At 35.8% G+C, this 20,825-nt stretch overlaps 1 protein-coding gene across 1 annotated transcript; it reads left to right on the plus strand.

Annotated features, from left to right (window-relative positions):
- Nucleotides 1–457: 457 nt before the first annotated feature.
- On the plus strand, nt 458–16,657 carry MMADHC (metabolism of cobalamin associated D). Its single transcript, XM_006047599.2, has 8 exons — nt 458–594; nt 1,110–1,169; nt 4,243–4,387; nt 7,577–7,794; nt 10,099–10,204; nt 10,715–10,845; nt 15,149–15,235; nt 16,149–16,657. Exons 2-8 carry the CDS (start codon nt 1,161–1,163, stop codon nt 16,341–16,343), a joined length of 891 nt encoding a protein of 296 aa, XP_006047661.1. The 5' UTR covers nt 458–594; nt 1,110–1,160; the 3' UTR covers nt 16,344–16,657.
- The last annotated feature ends 4,168 nt before the right edge of the window (nt 16,658–20,825 follow it).

Below are 20,825 nucleotides of genomic sequence, written 5' to 3' on the forward strand. Positions count from 1 at the left end.
ATGTTTGGCAGAAACCAACACAATACTGTAAAACAATTATCCTTCAATTAAAAATAAATTTTAAAAGTGATATACTCCTTATAAATAGGTCGTGGGATATATATTTATTGCGCCTATTAAAAGTCTGGCACATAAAGGGGAAAAGTGCTCTATTCTCAAGAACAGTTATTTTCGAAATTAAAAAAAAAATAGATACGAAGAACAGAAAACTGTACCTCCTTTGAGCAATAAAGTCTTGGGGCAAGAGGAGTCTTTCAAATACATCGGTGAGTTAATGATCGAAATTAAATGAGTGCCGAACGCAGCTCTGGAGCCTTGATCTATCCCACAAGTCATTATCCACACCTCATCTTTTCTCCTCCTACGTGGGGGCGGTGGACTATCCAATGAAAGGGCGGTGCTACGTGGGCCTCCCGTGCGCGTGCGCAGAGTCGGCTCGAGGATCATTCCCATCCATGCGCTCTAGAGCAACTTCTTCAGTCTGGTCACTGCCAGCGTCAGCGCTACTCCATCTGCCGTCGCGCCGCCATTTTGAAGACGGGAAGAGTACGGGCCTGGGACCGCTGGAGGCGGCTGTGGCGGCGGCGGCGACTGGTACGGACGGTTTCCGCCCGCGTTAGTCCCTCCAGATTTGCCCATCTTTTGGCCACAGCTCTCGGTGTTGCCCCTATACTCACAGGGCCCCTGTCGCTGTCCCCGGTCGTCCTGTCAGTCTGTCGTTAGGATCTTTTTCGCTTCCTCCACCTTCATCTTTGCTGGAACCTTTGCTCACAGCTTGTTTAGAACCCTGATCGGTGTTAAAATACCTACTTGGAGCCTCAGGACTCCATCCTGGTGGACGGTCCCTCTTTTCCTCCCCTGGATCTAGTCGGAGTTGTCTTCCGCAGACACACCGGGCGGGCTGAGAATTGCAAGGCCTCCTGTGGGCAGCGACTTGTGCCCTGTGGGGGCAGGGGGCGAATTCCGGTCTCCTGGGGTCCGGGGACAGCTTGGACTTTGGTCCTGTCGCGGAAGAAGGGACACCCAGTAGGCGATGGTGGACATTACCCGAGTTATCTGTTGTTAGAGCTTAATCCGTCACCGGCCTGTTTTGTTTTGTCCTTTCCCAGGAATAACTTTACAAAAGGGAAGATAATTTCCGTCTGCCCTTTCCGCCAGAAATGGCCAATGTGAGTAAATTTGTCTCTTAAGAAGCAGTACAGTAATAAATTATTTTGGGAACTCGTTAAGAAATGGAGGGACGGGTTTAGTTATAATGGCATTGATGGCATAATGTTTCTTGTACTTAATGAATCAAAAATGTCAAGGGAAACAAGGGGTGTGAAATTCGGTCAATATGCCTTAAAGGTAGTTTGAAAACAAACATATTTCTCAATACTTTTATTTATTTATGCAAATTCCTTTTGAGAAATAAATTCGGTGCCAGCATCCTTTCGGTAATTTTAAAAGGCATTATTTTTGTAAATACTTAGAATCTATTTTTAAGCCGGTTTCTGTTTGGGTAGGTAAACTGAAGGTTTTGTAGCAGTTTTAGTATAGGAAGTAACCTTACAAATACTACAAAATGAGAGCAAGAGAGATTATTCTCATAGGCCAGAGGTAATTATTCACGGTAACTGTCCAGTGACTACTTAAACGCATCGTGGCATAGGATAAAACATACATGAAAACTATTACAGTAAGAGCAGAAACTAATTTTAAAAGTCACACAGAGGTACAATACAGATTCAAAGCTTTGTGGAGAGGGGAAAGTGGGGGTTTGGGTTCATTTAATCAGAGAAGCATTTGAATTTTAAAAGATGGGTGAGATTATCTAAATCTCACCCAGAACGGGTATATTCAAAGACACCCCTGCCCCCCGCCCCAACCTCCCTTCAGAAATCAAGAAGTCATTTCTGTCTTCCTGAATGTAAGATGTGTGAAAAAGATGAGTGGGAAATAAGGTTGGATTGTGGATTTGGGATCAAATAACAAGAGTCTTGGGGCTTTCCAGGTGGCTCAATGGTACAGAATATTCCTTCCAAGCAGGAAACTCAGGTTCCATCCCTGGGTCAGGAAGATCCCCTGGAGTAAGAAATGGCAACCCACTCAAGTATTCTTGCTTGGGAACAGAGGAGCCTGGTGGGCTACAGTCCGTGGGGTCACAAAGAGTCGGATGCGACTTAGCAACTAAACCACCAGCAAAGAGTTTTGAATGATACACTTGGTAATTTGGACTTTATTCTTTAAATTTTGGTGATTTAATTAGAGTTATGTGTTAGGAAGACTAACATGGTAACAGTTAGCCAGAATTGTATTCCTGTAGTTGAATATGATACATTAAGGTGAAGGTGAAGTCGCTCAGTCGTGTCCAACTCTTGGCGACCCCGTAGACTGTAGCCTACCAGGCTTCTCCGTCCATGGGATTCTCCAGGCAAGAATACTGGAGTGGGTTACCATTTCCTTCTCCAGGGGATCTTCCCGACCCAGGGATCAAATCCGGGTCTCCCGCATTGGAGGCAGACACTTTAACCTCTGAGCCACCAGGGAAGCCCATGATACATTAAGTAATAACCTAATGATGAGACTGTAGGGCCAGGGGAGGATGTTTAAATGTTCAGGTGGACAGAATGCTCTGGAGACAGGCCTTGCATTTTGGAGACATCTGGAGGAGGTTCAGTTTATCTGGATCTTGAAGAAGGAGTTGGAATTTGTCCGGCCTAAGAGGAGAAGGAAAAGGGCATTTTAGTGGAAGAAATCTTATGGCAGTATAAAAGACAGAAATATGGAAATGTTGGGTAGGTATTTTTGTGTGACTGAAAAGTGGAGTAAGCGAAGGGAAGATAAAATTAGTAAGAAATTCTGTCAGGTAGAAAGACCAGTCAGAGAACACACAGGTTGGATTTCAGAATACTATATGAAAGGGAAAAAATGATTCCAAAGTATCAATTGGCTAGAGTTCTTCAGCCTCCTGGTAACTAGTTTTCATACCACCTCTCTAATCCCACTCCTTTCTCTCCACTACTCTTAGTTGTACAGTCCTTAAAACATCCTTTATTTTTATCAGTTAACTCTCTTCCTCCCTGCCTACAGGTTAAAATTCTGATTTATTATCTTTTTGTAATAGGCCCTTTACTGTCTGTGTCACAAAGTATAAAGCCTTTTATAGTTGCTCATTAGTTAAATTTCAAGCCTGTTCTTTACTGCATTACTTTATGTCCACCTTCAGTGAACCTGTCACTCTTTGAAAACAACCTCCATACCTTTCTTCCTGAAAGGCCTTCATTGAATTGAGTGCCTAAATTTCTGTTTCTTCACAACGCAGTATATCCTCCATGAAACTTTTCCTATGACCTCAAAGATCTCTTAATTGTTCGAATCTTTTAGTAGAATTTCACAGATGGTATGGTATTTGTTCTTATGCGTTTTCCACTAATCTAAGAGTCAGCAGTGTTTTTAAATATAAAGGGCCAGGTAGCAAATACTTTAGGCTTTATAGGCCAGAGTCTCTGAAATAACTCTGCAATTATGACATGAAAGCAGCCATAGACAATACATAAATGTGTGTGGCAGTGTTGCAATAGAACTGTATTCACCAGAACAGACACAAGGCTACAGCCCGCTATAGTTTGCCAACCCCTGCAGTAAGTTATTCTGACTCAGCTATTTTGATTAAAGTTTATACATGAAAGATGTTCACACATTCATACTGTAACTGACCTGAGTCTAGCAAATGAACATAGGAGCAGAAAAGTTATCATGAAGATGTTTGCTAAACTGGAGGAAAGTGGACATTGCCATAACATCAAGAGAAAGATAGCATAGGAGATAATCAGTGCAATCTAATAGTAGTAAAAGAAGAGTGTGAAAGTAAGTAGGATTTTTTTTTTCTAGGAGAGGTTTTGAAAGTTCTTTATTTTGAGAATAGAAGAATCTTACTAGCTCTGCCACTTTTTTAGTGTTGCTGCTGAATAGGGCAACTTTTCAAAGTTCCTGTTCTTTCTGTATGGCACTCTTGATTCTGGCCTTGCTAGGGAAGCCATATATTTTTCCCCAAATAACTTAGTACTTTTTTTTTTTTTTAATATTTGTATTTTTAAAATTATAAATATGTGTGATACTCATTCTATGGCAGGTGCTCAATAACAGTAGAATCAATATTGGTTTTAAAAGATACATTGCAATGTGAGGATTTGCCCGAGATTGTCTGTGTTAGTATAACATTTATATCCAGAATAATTTGGGGTTTTGTGTCATTCTTAGGTGCTCTGTAACAGAGCCAGACTGGTTTCCTATCTCCCAGGATTTTGCTCTTTAGTTAAAAGGGTTGTCAATCCCAGAGCCTTTTCAACCGCAGGATCTTCAGGTTCTGATGAGTCTCATGTGGCCACTGCACCTCCAGATATCTGTAAGTGAAACTTATTTTTTCTTTACTTACAATTGTTTCATAACATTTGTTATGTTTCCTGAAATATTCTTCTTGAAGTTTTACTGATCTTCTAAAGTTGAGTTTATCCCTTTGAAAGTAAAATCAGAGCTCTGCCTAAATATTTATGCCAGAAAGTTAACAATACTTAAAAAAAAAAAAAAAATGAATGAATACTGGTTTCTAAAACTTAACTTTCTTCAACTGTAGTTTTTTTCTAATCTGTATTCAGACACACTCACTCTTCCCTGAAACAAATCTTCTTTGGATCCTATTAAACTATGTTACTACTTCTTGCCACTCTTTGCTGAATTTCCTAAATGTAGGCATCACTTTTTACTAACGAGTGTTCATTAATCAAAGTCTGCTTTTTCTTATCCACCTTGCACACCACTATATCACATGAATCATTCTAAAATACTGTAAATCATGACATTTCCATCATAAGCCTCAAATATCTCCCATTGCTTTTAGTAGCCATTCCTAAACTATCCACAAACTGAATCATTGTTCAATATCTAAAAAAAACAATTTTTTTAAGTTCTGTAATTAGTTAACTTTGAGAACTGCTTTATGCCAAAGTCCTATCTTAGAGGTTTATAAAGCACACTAAAATACTAAGGGAGGGCTCTTAGAAACTTTACCTAATGTATTCTGAAGTGATTGCCCATGGAATCCTTTCTTCATTCAGTGCGTTACTTACAGTGTAATGTCAGTTCACTTGGGCATGCAAAGCCTCCCCTAGTTTTCTTGCCTCAGTTTTCTAACCCCATCTCTGATTATTCCTCAGTTTTCTTGATCTGAAGGCTAAACATATATCTATCATAAATGAAAGGTCTGTCACTCAGAATAGTTAAGGGTTTGTATTGTGAATATACAGCTTGGCTTCCCTGTCCATGGGTTCTGCATCGTCAGATTCAACCAATCAGAGATTGAAAATATTTGAGGGGGTGGGAAATTCCAGAAAGTTCCAAATAGCAAAACTTGAATTTGCCATGTGCCAGCAATTATTTACATATCATTTACTTTGTGTTCGATATTATAGGTAATCTGAAGATGATTTAAAGTATACAGGAGGATGTACATAGGTTACATATATGCACATACAGTTCATTCTTGAACATCATGGGTTTGAGCTGTGCATATCTGTTTTATACACAGGGTTTTTTTCCAATAATAACTAACTACGGTACTACACAGTTCTCGGTTCCTTGACTCTGAGGATGTGGAAATGACTAAGCAGAGAACTGACTATGAATTATACTCAGATTTGTGACTGCAGGGTTTGAACAACTAACTCTTGAGTTGCTCAAAGGTCAGTTGAACTATACCCTTTTTATATAAAGACTTGAGCATATGCAGATTTTGATATCCATGAGGGTCCAGGAAGCACTGCCCTGTGAATACCTAGGAAGAACTATATAAAGAATTTTTGTAGATCAGTAGGAAAAAAACAACCCAGTAGAAAACCAAACAAAAATTTCAAAAATGAGTTTTAACAGGCTATTTCTGTAAGAGAAAACCTAAATGACCAGTAAACATTTGAAAATATGCTCATATCCAATATTAATATTGAGTATTTATTTGAAGACCCAGATCTGAATAATCTATAAAACCCATGTTGTTCAGACCAGCTGGTAAGTTTTAGGTTGTGAACTGACTCCAGTTGGTCATTGGTGGCTGTCTAGAGCCTTATCACTCTGTGATCTGCAGACCAGTATAGCATGGCATGGTGTAGCATCAGCATCATCTGGGACTGGTTAGAAACGAATTTTGAGCCCCACTTCAGATGTGGTAAATCTGAATCTGCATTTTGAGAAGTTCTCAGATGATTCTTAAATACTTAATAGTTTGAGATGTGTGCTGGGCTAGAGTGTTTGGGTTGAGAATTATGTGACAGTGTCTGGGTTCAGTAGGGAAAAGTTCCATAATTGATAGGTAATGTCTGTCATAGGTATGGAAGAGAGATATGGGCGTCACATAGGGGCAGCCGTAATGACATGACCATTTTTAGTCACTTAGTTCTGGCAGAATATTTATAAATACTTTTATTGCCAACTAAAGTCTGCAGCCATCCTTTCCTTTCTCTGAACAAAATTCCTACCCTGAGTATTTCTTCATTTGATTCTCTAAGTTACTTTTTTCTGGATCTTTTTTAATTTTTCACGTTAGGATTTTTTTTAATTTTATAGGAATAAAGTAATGTGTATTCTTCTGTAAGTATTTGATCCATATTCATGCATGTGACTGGTAAAACAGGGCATTATGTCACTTTGGGTTGGTACAGAATTTTTTCCAGTCCATTAATGTTTTGTGCCACCAGGTAACAGCAGTTGAATGCCCCTCCCCAAGGGTTACCTGGTGGCTCAGATGGTAAAGAATCTGACTGCAGGGTGGGAGGCCCAAGTTCGATCCCTGAGTCAGGAAGATACCCTAGAGAAGGAACTGGCAACCCACTCCAGTATTCTTGCCTCGAGAATCCCATGACAGGGAAGCCTGGCGGGCTACAGTCCATGGGGTCACAAAGAATCGAACACGACTGGGCAATTAACATACACAACGCACCCCAAGGGTAACCACTATTAAGTCTGGTTTACTTTCAAGTTTTTTTTTTTTTCTGTATTTAAAGCATTATTATAAGCATGTAAAATAAATGTCACGTATACTGTTCTTGGATTTAGCTTTTTCTTTTAATGTCATTTATCCTGTGAACTTCTTTCACCATTTGTAGAGATTTACTAATGACCGTTAAGAATTTCATAGTACGGAGGTTCCCTGATGGTCTAATGGTTAGGATTCCGGGCTTTCACTGCCATGGTCTGGGTTCAGTTCCTTTTTGGGGAACAGAGATCCCACAAGCCACACAGCAAAGCCAGAAAAAAAAGAATTACATAGTATGGATTACAATACTTTATTGAATCCGTTCCCTTATAAGGAAATTAACTATGAGTTGGCAGCTGGTTTCTTCAACTAGTGATTTGGAAATAACATGAAACCAGCTAACATATTCAACCAGTAAAGCAAACTTCAAAGATCTATTGTTTAGGTAAAAACAAAAAAAAAAAAAACAAAAAACCTTATTGGAAGAACAACATTCTTTCACATTCTTTCAGTCTACCAGTGCACTTAAGTTGTAAGAAAAAAATGGTTCATTTTGTTGTTCCTCTTCAGGCTCTCGAACAGTTTGGCCTGATGAAACTATGGGGCCATTTGGACCTCAGGATCAGAGATTCCAGCTTCCTGGGAACATAGGTTTTGACTGTCACCTCAACGGGACGGCATCACAGAAGAAAAGCCAGGTTCATAAAACTTTACCTGATGTTCTAGCAGAACCTTTATCAAGTGAAAGACATGAGTTTATTATGGCACAATATGTGAATGAATTTCAGGTATGTTGTTAGTATCATTTATTCTGTATTCTAATTATTAAAGCTATGTTTCTGATAACTATGAGCATATTACTTTCATTGAAAAAGTTAAAAAAAAAAATCTATTTAAGTCCAGTATATACAGAAAAAGCATGTCTAGTTTTTAAAACCTTGGTATTGTCCTATACCTAGTTTTGCTATATAATTTTTCACATTGCAGTCTCTTAGGTAATTAATTCTTCAAAATATCTTTTTAATAAATATTTATTGTAAACATAAATAACTTAATTTCTTTAACTGGAAATTTAGATTTTCTTTTTTTCATTTTTACAAACAGTAATTATAATCTATATATGAACCAAATTCCAACTAGTTTTATATTCCTCTAACCATTTAGAAACTTAAAAAAATTTTGAGATCTCTAAAATTCTTCAGATACAGTAAACTAAAAAGTAGGATTTTTAAATAGGTTTTGTAAAAACAGTTCCTGAGAGGTTTTTTATGAGTTTTTTAGAACCGGTTTTTAAAACTAGTATTGCATCCTTGTTCACTCAAATGGGATGTTACATGCATTTCAGAGTTTGTCAAAACCCCTCATCATTACCATTTTTCATATTTCTGTGTAGTTTCAGGTGAAGATTTTGATCAAAACGATATTATTAAAAGTAATAATCCCTCACAGTTATGGGTTATATCAGTAACCTAACACTGGGACACAGTTGACCTCCCCTTTTTCTCTCAGATAATTCCTTCTCAGTCTTCTTGGCTCCTGTGTCCACCAGTTATATGATATTTCCCAAATGTCTGTTCTTCATTTTTCCTTTGACTTGCTCCCTGGTCACTTAAGTCCTCAGCTTTCTCCATAGGCTCTGTCTTCGTATTTCCTAACTTTCTGTTTCTGACATTGCTGGTTCTGTATTACTTGCCAAATATCTTTATCTGGATGTCTCAGAAGTACCAAAATTAGGACTAGTACACGTCTAGTACTGAATGAGTCCTTTTTTCTCTCAAAACTTGTCTTTATTCCCATGTTGTCAGTCGTATAAGTGATTTAGTCATCCTCGCACTTCCCAAAAGTAAAGATTACAGTGACAACCTTGCCTCCTCTTTTCATCATTCCCCCATATAGAGTGACAATTACATTGCTTTCATCTCTGAAAGTAGCCCTTAAATTTGTGTCACTTTAGTTCTCACTAATAGTATTAGAGTTCAGCACCTCCTTATCTTACCTCTGTTTTTAGATGCATTATAGTAGGATGGACTGTGGAGATAGGATAAGTCTGTATACAAAGATTAACTCTTATTTATTGATAATTAATTTTTTGACCTTGAGAAAGTTATTTTACCTTTCTGAGACTGTTTCTTTATATGTAAAATAAGGATAATTTATTAATATTATTTAATTTAAAATAAAAGTCAAAATTTTATAATGTGGCATAAATGGATTTCCATAGTTTTGATCCTTTTCTCACCTTACCTCCCACGATTTCCTATTCCTTCTACATTGTAATCACAGCATACTTTTCATTTTTTGAAAATTATACCGTTCTCTTTGACCATTGCATGCCTTTGCACTATTATTTCTTGCTAGACTGTTTTTTTTCCTTTGGGATTCTTAATCTGTATTCTGTCCATAACATGTAACTCAAGTGTGATTTCAGCCTTTCCTGATTTCTCCCAACAAAGCAAGTTTCTTCCCCATTTATACTTCCAGAAGACTTCCTTCACAACTCTGTAGCACTTTTCATATTGGATTGCATTTATTTGTTCATGCTATTTTTCTTCTACTAACCCTTATATACCTGAGAGTGAAGACTGGATGTTTACCATTGTAGTGTCTGCTCCTGTTGTAATGGCTGATGTATAATAGACACCCATCAAATTTCAGTTGAATAAGAGCCTCTAGGCTTTTCCTGTTGGAGAGATTATATATTTAATCATGTTGTTTTGTAATTTAGTGTACTTAATGCCCATTTTACAGAACAAAAGAAAGGATAATCAGATATAACAAAATATCAGAAGAGGTAACATTATAAGATACAATCATGGCATTTTTAACTTTTTTAACCGACTCCTATTAAGTCTAGAATATCAGTAGGTATATATTCCTTTTTTTTTAACTCAACATTTTAAAAAAATTCTCAAATTACATTCATCATAGAGAAAAGTTTGAATATGTAAGAATACACTGATTATTACCTGATCACCAGCTAGGTTAAGATTATTGAAAAAGCTTTCTATTTTATTACAAACAGGTTAATAACGGGCAGGATATTTTATTTGAACTCCAGATTTTGTTTATCTATATTTCTTATTCCCCTAAAGGGTAATGATGCACCTGTTGAACAAGAAATTAACAGTGCAGAAACTTACTTTGAAAGTGCCAAAGTAGAATGTGCAATCCAAACATGTCCAGAGTTGCTGCGAAGAGGTATGTTGTGCTTTATTCATTTTTACACTAGTGTGTGTCAGATTATGTCACTAATTTAAATATATTGAAAAATGTACTCCTTAACATGTCTCACTGGAAATGATGATTGCCTGGCCAAGGAAAAGACTAGCAAATGTCCCCTGACATCTGACCTCATGCTGCCATTAGACAGGATTAGTAGAAGTTTTACTAACTTTTTCCGTAAAGTCATCCTACTCCCAGGTGATTACTGAGGAAAAGCTTAATAATAAACTTTTTTTTTAATTCCAAGACTAACAACATGTAACCCAACTTACTCTTTGGAATTGTTGGCAGTATATTTTTGGTTCATCCAAGTAAACCAAAACTAAATTTAGTTCATCCTTTTAAAAAACAATATGCATTTATAAACCTAACTTGGTACCATAATGATTTGACTTAATCATCATTTTTCTAAAGTGTTTTATGCACTGTTTCTTTTTTCAAAAAAAAACAAATAATTTTTTCCTGGAATTTTATTCTTATTTATAGATTTTGAATCACTGTTTCCAGAAGTAGCCACCAACAAACTAATGATTCTGACCGTAACACAGAAAACTAAGAATGATATGACTGTTTGGAGTGAGGAGGTAGAAAATGAAAGAGAAGTGCTCTTAGAAAAGGTAATTCTTTCAACTGCTGACTGTTTAGTTTTATGATCTTATTTAAACACCAGTAAACACTGTTTTAAAATGACGGCTGTTTTTTCTTACTATTATTAGTTCTCTCCTAATGTATGTCAGTACTTAAAAAATGTACATGTTTTCTGAAAATAAAAATGCCAGGTTTTTTTTTGTTTGTTTGTTTTAGTATCTGAAAAATTTATATTCTGTCCAGTACTTCCTCAGTTTTTTTTTTAATTTATGTCTGTCTTAGGAAGTTTGGAAATACGGTAAACAACAAAAATGTAAAATTAACTCTTCATACCCATCCCTGTCTCCTCTCTTATCCTGTTCTCTCCCTCCATGTCTCTTTCTGTCTCTTAAGCATGTCAAGTAAAAAGTGAAAATTACCTAATCCTTCTTCAATGTGTAAACAGTGTACAGTACAATAATAATATAATAGTTGTACATACCCACATTTTTCTCATCCTTTGCTTTTAACTAGAAAATATGTTTTGACACCTTTCCTTCACATTTCACATAGATTATATTTCATTCTTTGTAAAATCTGTATAATATTAGATTACATGGGTAAACCATAAATTTTTTAAATTATTAAAAAAATTTTTAGTCTTTTGTAAGTTGAAAATCAAACTTTTGCTTTTATAGGCAGTGAATATATTTGTACATTTATTTTTATGCCCATACTTACATATTCCTAAATAGGGAATTGCTAAGTCAAGGGATATATTTATTTTAAGTTATAATATATACTGTCAATTTGTCCACCAAAAAGATCATCCTAGTATATAGGCTGTTACTCTTACCCTGGATATTAGCATTATTTTTCATTTTTATCAACCTGAGAAATAAGTGGTAACTTAAAATCTCATATTTAGAAATTATATGAGTTTGATTCCTTTGTATGTATGACAAGTTAAGATTAGCTTACTTAACTACAGTTGAAAAAATTCTCTTTACTAATTTACATGCAGAATAATATTGGGAGTTTTTTAATGTTTTCTTTAGTGTTGGATGTATGGTTCTCACAACTTATAAAAATATTGTTTACATACTTAACAAAGTATTTTATGATAATGACTTCACACTTAAATGTCCCAAATATAGCTTTGCTAATAAATTCCAGGTAGTAATTAAGTCAGGAGCAAGTTACATGCTTAACAAAGAAGTTATAGAGAGGCATAAGACATTGTCTCTGATTTTTAGACGATCTGAATTTGATGAGTTGAAATTTAAATATCCAATAACTCAGTAAACATTTTCTGCTTATATATTAAGACCAGGAGTAGTTTATCATCACTATCATTTAGATGCTGGAGAGTTTGCTCTCACATGTACATTGCATTGTAAGTCCTACTTTTTGATTCGTCTAAGATTCTGAGCCTCACTTGATACTGACCCCAGTATAGATATAACTCAGTTTTCTATAACCAATTTTCAGGTTTTGAAATGGCACTATACTTTTTCATGTGATTTTTAATTTTATAGTGACTAAAGCTGTTTTATTTTTTATGGAAAAGAAAACATCTCTTTCTATTTTAGATATGTTAGTGATTATTTTAGGATCACACATGACTTTACTGTCCAAGTAGATATTTTACCTTTTGTGGTTTAAATCTATCCTAGTTTTTTCCAGCAGATGTCAGTGTTTCCTACTGATGAGCAGAATAAGATAAACGTTTAAACTGGTTCTTTCTGTGGTCATTTGGCATTCTTAATCTTTGCAAACATTTAAATACATGGTTTTGTTCACCTTGTAGTTTTTGTGTATGTCTTATTACATTGATACATAATTTTAATGACTTTTCTAGACCATATTCAGTTTTCCTGCTTTTTAAGAATTGCGAGGATTAATGAAATACAGCAGTAAGCGCAAATATTATATAGATAACCTAAAGAATACAGTATTTTTAAATTTTTTCATTAGTTTACAAGAGTTTAGGCATATCTTGGAGATATTGCTGGTTCGGCTCCATCACAATAAAGCTAATATGGCAATAAAGTGAGTCACATGGATATTTTTCACTTCCCAGTGCATATAAAAGTTATGTTTATGTTATACTGTAGTCTATTAAATGTGTAATAGCATTATGTCTTAAAAAATGCATACCATAATTTTAAAATACTTTGTTGCTAAAAAATGCTGACCATCATCTTAGCCTTCGATAAGTCATAGTAGTAAAACATCAGTAAAGGTCAGTGACTGCAGATCATCATAAATATAATAATAGATGAAAAAGTTTGGAATACTGAGAGAATTACAAAAATGTGACACAGAGACATGAAGTGAGCAAATGTCACTGGAAAAATGTCACCAATAGACTTGCTGGACACAGGGTTGCCACAGGCAACTTGTAAAACCACGTTATCTGCGAAGTACAATGAAGTCCAAAAAATGAGATATGCCTGTTTTTAGAGAACATAGATTAGTTTAGGTTGTATATCTATAGGAGGGATCAATAAACTTTTTCTAAGGAGCCAGATGGTAGCTTTTTAGGCTTTGTAGGTCATAGGTTCTCAATTACTCAGTTTTACCCTTGTATTGTTAAAGAAACCATACGAGGTGAAGTGAATGAAGTCACTCAGTCATGTCCAACTCTTTGCGACCGCATGGTCTGTAGCCCACCAGGCTCCTCCATCCATGGAATTTTCTAGGCAAGAGTACTGGAGTGGGTTGCCATTTCCTTCTCCAGGGGATCTTCCTGACCCAGGGATCAAACCTGGGTCTCCTGCATTGCGGGCAGATGCTTTACCGTCTGAGCCACCAGGGAATCCCTAAGAAACCATAGACAATATATAAATGAATAGGCATGGCTTCATTTCAGCAAAACTGTATTTATACAAACAGGCAGCCACTCAGTTTGATGGCCCTCTGACTATTACTTCCTCATCCCTTATTTAGAGTATGGCCCATGTGCCTAACTTTAGCTTGAACTTTCAACCAGCTGAATGCCAGAGATGCTCAGTGAGGTCTCATCACTCGGGGTGGGCCTGAAATTCATGTTCCCCAGCACTGTATGACCCCTTCATGTTCCCCAGCACTGTATGACCCCTAATAACACTATTCAGCTGCAGCCTTGCAGCTGGCACTCTGCTAGACCTCAAGGAATCTCACCCTGTGTTTGCACAGCTCAGCATGAGGCCACTGAACCAGGGAAGACTGTTCTACAGACTGCTTTGAAACCCTGTTGTGCATCACCCTCTTCTCCAGCACCCTACCCCACAAAGTCAGATGATTCAGCAGTCCAGACCTGTTGCTTTCTCTGCCTCAGCTCAGTGACACTGTCACTTTGCTTGGGCTCCACTTCTTTGTCCTGCAACAGGAGAGTGTCCCCAGACAGAAGGCTAGAGCATATATGGGGATCACCTTACTTGTTTCCCTTCTCTTGAAGACTACAATTTTGTGTCTGCCTGTTGTTCAGTGTCTGAAAACAGTTGCATCATGTATTTTAGTCATTTTTATAGTTTTCAGCAGGTGGCAAATTTGGTAACTGTTTCTCTATTATGACTGGAAGTGGAATTGTGCCCTTGTTTTTAAACACTTACAGTCTGTCCTTTTTTTTTTAACATTCTAATCTGGTTCTAATATTTGTTGTCTTTTTCACTGCTTAGAGTTCTGGTAGAGCTAGTCTTTGCATCATAGGAGTTAACATCACAGGATTTTGAATAGGTAATGCATGTACATGGTCTGTATTATTTATACACTACATAGAAAAATAGAGAAGCATATAAGTGAAAAGTAAGTATGCTGTTCAGCCCTGTACCCAATCTATCCTTTTATCTTATTTTCATGTGCCTTGTCAGAAATATTTCATGACTATGTGACTGGATAGGTGTATTTTTGAAGGACATACAAACAAGTACCTGTTTTTAAACAACTTCCATTCAAATTAATGAATGGTTCAGATCTTTTCATTATGACTACTTTGTTTTCCCTTTCTTACCTTATTTCGAAATTTCCATAGTGATATAAAATAGCAACTGTAGTTTATAATCCTTGACAAATTTGGGAGTTAATAGCACAAAAGTGATTAGAAATAATTCCTAAAACAAATAATTTAGAAGAGAAAATGTACAATTTAGACTTAAAAAAAAATGAAAGTGTTATATTAACCATTAATCGTTTAGACTGGTGAAAATAATCTTGACTATAAGTCCTAATTTATCATTAGTTTTAATTTTTTATTAATCTTGTGTTCTCTATCTGAGGCAAAAGATATTTATTTTAAAAATTTACTGAAAAATAAAACAGTCTGTAGTGATGCTATCTTGAGCATAGTATTTGTGTTTTTTTTCTATGCAGTTCATCAGCGGTGCTAAGGAAATTTGCTATGCCCTCCGAGCTGAAGGCTATTGGGCTGACTTTATTGACCCATCATCTGGTTTGGCAGTGAGTAATTAAATACATTTTGAAAGCCAGATTATGTAATTTGAAGTAGGAATTATTTTTCTACAATTATAGCCTAGGTAAAAATAAATCATTTAGGACTTCTTGAAAACTTCACAATTTTATGCACAGAAGTACCACGAATCAATTGAATTCACAACTTTGAGGGACCTCTGTCACTCCTGGTTAAAGTTCTCCATCACTTTAAATTTTTTTATTAAAAATAATTTCAAATTTTATTTTTTCCATCCTTACTAATAGACATTATTTGAATTACATTGAATTAGTGTGCTTACTGTTAGTTAAAAATTAGCATTCAGTAGTTTGATTAAGGAAGAAAGTTATTTTTAGAATTAAGAAAATTTGGATGGTAAAGAAATATTTTAAAGTAACTTTTTGGAAATTAACATTTATAAAGCTATACTTTAAAAAAAATAATGAGCCACTATGTCACATTTTAAATTCTGTGTATGTCTTTCAGTTACAAATAGTAATAAAATTTATTTTAATCTTAAGATAGAAATATATATTGTTTCTTCTTGAGGTTAAGATTTAGTGAGTACTAGAAATGAAAAATACCCTGGGCTATAGTTTTCTTATCTTAAAAACTACAAAAGTGAACCAGAGATGATTGCCTAAGACTTATTTCATTTCTAAAGGTCATGTGAAGTTATACGTTTGGTTCTAGATGACATGCAGTCTGCTAGATCGTTCATTTCACATTTCCAGAATACCAGGTATTGAGGGGAGAGGTTTTAGGGCAGTTAGGTGTTACATTGCGACCCTTTTATTTCTTATTTGACCTTTTAAATATTTGCAGTATTTATACAGATCTGTGTTCATGTTTACATAAAAATTATTACTCCATTATCTTTCTTGTTAATAAAAATATGACATCATTTTTTATTTCTTCCAGTTTTTTGGACCATATACAAACAGCACTCTTTTTGAGACAGATGAACGCTATCGACATTTAGGATTCTCTGTTGATGATCTTGGCTGCTGTAAAGTGATTCGTCACAGTCTCTGGGGTACCCATGTGGTTGTAGGGAGTATCTTCACTAATGCTACACCAGACAGCCATATTATGAAGAAATTAAGTGGAAACTAGCAGTAGGGTCAATTAATTTGATCTTCTGCTTGTAACATTTGGGATGATCCACAAGCATTGTCAAGGGCTTCCTACTCCGTTATAGGTATTTATTTCAACATTATGGATTACAATATTGGCAAGTGGTTTATAATTTTTAAATTTCAAATACTCATACTATCATTAAATACATGTTGAGCACATCCACATTGTACAAAATGTGATAATTAACATGTAACCAGGGTATGATCTCATATTGTTACTTCTCCCCTTAATTGGGAAAACCTCACTTTTAATTATACCTCTCCAAAAATAAATCATACATTTGGCTGTGATCACATGTGTTTTTTTGGGTTTTTTTTTGCAGTCTTTTAAAAATACAGTTCTTAAAGTTTTTTTCTTTTTTTAAATAAATGCAGTTGAGAATTCTGGATTCAGTGTAGATTTAACTTAAAAAAATTTTTTTTTCTTTATTACTTGTCAAGTGTCCTGGTACCAGTCTGAGTATTACTTTGAAATGTATGTGCAGAAAAAGAATAAGAATAATACTACATGTTTACATATAAAAGAATTTGAGTCTCAACTTTATATAATAGTAAAAAGTAATTCTTAACTCCTTGGCGAGACAGATAAGTGTTTTATTCTCAGACAAAACTATGACTCAGCTGCTAAGTCTATTTCTCTAATTTTAACAACAGATAGAAACTGCAGTAGTTTACAGAAATGCCTCATGGGGGACAGAACTTGTTTTTACAACATTTTAAACTCAGAATTGGAGAAGGCAGTGGCACCCCACTCCAGTACTCTTGCCTGGAAAATCCCATGGACGGAGGAGCCTGGAAGGCTGCAGTCCATGGGGTCACTGAGGGTTGGACACAACTGAGCGACTTCACTTTCACTTTTCACTTTCATGCATTGGAGAAGGAAATGGCAACCCACTCCAGTGTTCTTGCCTGGAGAATCCCAGGGACGGGGGAGCCTGGTGGGCTGCCATCTATGGGATTGCACAGAGTCGGACACAACTGAAGTGACTTAGTAGTAAACTCAGAATTATCTTTGATTTGTCTTTTGTCAATAGGAATAGAAATAAATCTCAGGAGAACAAGTAACTTCTGCCAAATGAATTATTTGAAATGGATTTTTCTGTATTTTTTTTAATTAAAGGCCTGTTTTAAATGAACACATTAAGATGACCAACTTTAGTTTATAACTTCATTTAAAATTCTTTGCTTAATTAATATGTAGCCTGATAATGAGGATTGCTTACGATTCACAGAGTAAGACCTACAATGTTCTCATTCATTACAAAGAAGATAAAGTAGTGACTCCCATAGTGTTTTGGGGAAAAAAAAAAAACAAAACTTTGTTAAGTATAAATGCTCAATAAATTTTCATCTATGTAAGGAGGACCTAGATCAATACAAAACATTACTGGCACCTCAGAGGCTCATCCTGTTCCTTTTCAGGCACTTCCTCCCCTTACTTATCCCTCGTACAAACAACCACTATCCTGATTTCGTACAGTATAAGCTGATTTTCTGTTTTGATGCTTAATATATATATATGAAATCATATATACCATGTTCACTCTGGCTTCCTTCACTCAGCAATGTGAGATTCCTGCTTACTGTGCATAATTATAGATTGCCTGTTTGCATAATAGCATTTGCATAGTAAATTGGGACAGTTTTGCCCCCAGGGGAAATTTGGCAATGTTGAGATAGTTCTTGATTGTTACAGCTTGCAGTGGGTGAGTGCTATAGGCATCTGGTAGGTACAGGCCATAGATGTTACTAAATACCCTACAATGCAAAGGACATCTTCCACAAAAAGAATTATTTGGTCCACTGCCTTTCAGCACTCATTTCAGTGTGTGTATTGCTTATTCAGGCATTTCTGACCTTGCACCATTCTTTAAGCCATGTTCACTTGAAATTTCACCCTCTGCTTTAACAGTTTTGAAATGCCGTCTACTGGTTGAAAAGCATACTTCCTGTTGATGGCTGTGGCTGTGTACTGGATTATATCAGGGGTAGGGTAAAGAGTGGTGGGGCTCCTTTTCTCATCTTGATTTGTAACAGGATTTGCAAAAACAAAACTTTTAAGAAGCAGTAACTGCCAGTTAAAATTTTATTTTCCTTGAAATGTTTTAAGCAGATTTAGTTTTGGGATATATAATCCAAGGGATTCTTACTAATCCTAGTAGAAAATAGTTTAACTTTTATGTACTGCAATAAGAAAATATTGCAGGTTATCAATTTCATCACATTTGTTTGATTAGGACCCTGTAAAGGAAGAACTGGTAAAATTTATTGTCTTAAACAGAAGTTTGCTACCTTTTAAAGTAAGACTGAGCCATTGAAATTGATTTTAGACCTATCACTGAAAATATGTTTTTGTTGTGAAATGTGCATTTTGAGAAGAATTTATAGAAGATAAATGCTGAAAGGGGTCTTTCAGATCACCTGACCCACCTCTATCCTTTTATAATAGAATGAAAAAACAGGAACATTTATCAGATTACACAAGCTAGTATTAAGACCCAGTGCTGGAATTTGGCTGTGACTTACATACATATAGAGAGACTCTTCATACTATCAAGAAGTTTATTAAGCGATTAAAAATATCAAAGAGTTGCGGGATTTGACTTCAGGTTAACTAATACTGCTGCCACATTTCATAGATAAACTTCTGAGTTCACTCCCTTGAACTCTGCATGCTCTGAATTTCTTTGTAAATTTACTGAAATGTATCTAAAAATTCAATTACAGATCTTACACTTTACACAGTAGTTCTCTAACTTCAGGTTTAAAACTCATTTCTTGGGCTTCTGTCACTTGTACCCTCAATATAATCCTTACATTTGAACAAAGTTCTGCTTTTAGTTCCAGACTCTATTTCCTCTTCTTAGGACTGGTTCTCTTATTCCAAAGCAGAATTTATCTACTTCAGCGCTATTGACATTTTGAACCAGGTAATTGTTTGTCCTGTCCATGTGTGTTACAGGATGTTCAGCAGCATCCTTGGCCTCCATCCTCTAGATGCCAGTAGCAACCCCTGGTCATGACAAAAATTTCTCTAAAAGTGGCCAAGTTTCCCCTAAGGTCACTTTTTTTTTTTTTTTTTCCTGAAAAAAATTTAACCAACATGTCCTTTATTTTATGTGACAGTATCGTATCCACAGTTGAGAACCACTGATTGAATATACCTACTAACTCAGCAGTCCTCAACTTCAGCTTTACATTTGAATCAGGTGGGAGTGTGTTTAAACACACTGATGATTTGACCCCCACACTCACAGATTGTTCTGTTAGTGTGGAGAGGCTTGAGCATCATCATTTTTTAAAAGTTGCTCAGATGATTCAGATGTATAGTCAAGATTCAAACCGTAAGTCTGTTTTGAAAACAATAGAGATTAAAGAAGCATTTAAAGAAATAACAGCAGGATATGATCATGGATTTAATGCATTAAGGAGATACAGGAAACAAAAAATGAAGTCTCTAATGTTCTGCATTAAGAGTGACCTGATTGGGTTCAAATTCATGGATTCTTCCTCTACCAAGGCTTTGCTAACTGCTCCACCCTGTCTTTCCCTTCCTTTGTTGAGCACTTGGTTTATACCATGCCATTTTGGATTTACTACTTGTTCTTTTGTATTTTTTGTTGTCTTCTTCCCATACTTGAAAAGTTGGCATCCAGTTCCCTAATAAACACCACACTAAAAATGCAGTAATGATCTACATTCTCATCTCATAACTACCCAGGATATTTTAAACTTTTTTATAAGTATTCTTTTCCCTCCTTTTTTTGTGTCAGTAGGATATATGAGAGTCGTAATTTAGTTATTCAGAGGATTCAAATTCAGGCTTTGAGCATTTGCCTTCTGATCATATTATTGGAAGCTATAATCACTTAATGTTGCTACTATAAAGCTACAGTAATTAAGGCAGTGATATTGACACAAGGATGGACAAACCAATGAAGAGGAAAAAAAGTCCAAGAAATCGACCTGCATGTTAGTGGTTACTTGATTTATGACAAAGGTGACACTGCGGTACAGTAAGAAAAGAAGGATCTTTTCTTTTTTTTTTTTTTAATTTTATTTTATTTTTAAATTTTACATAATTGTATTAGTTTTGCCAAATACCAAAATGAATCTGCCACAGGTATACATGTGTTCCCCATCCTGAACCCTCCTCCCTCCTCCCTCCCCATACCATCCCTCTGGGTCGTCCCAGTGCACCAGCCCCAAGCCTCCAATATCGTGCATCAAACCTGGACTGGCGACTCGTTTCATACATGATATTTTACATGTTTCAATGCCATTCTCCCAAATCTTCCCACCCTCTCCCTCTCTCACAGAGTCCATAAAACTGTTCTATAAGAATGATCTTTTCAATACCTATTGCTGGGTCAATTGGATATTATATAGGAAAGAATGTATTTTTTGCTTTTACCATACACTATACAAAAATCACTTCCAAATGAGTTGCAAATCTAAA

The sequence above is a fragment of the Bubalus bubalis genome, chromosome 2 (assembly GCF_019923935.1).
Source record: "Bubalus bubalis isolate 160015118507 breed Murrah chromosome 2, NDDB_SH_1, whole genome shotgun sequence".
Classification (NCBI taxonomy): domain Eukaryota; kingdom Metazoa; phylum Chordata; class Mammalia; order Artiodactyla; family Bovidae; genus Bubalus; species Bubalus bubalis.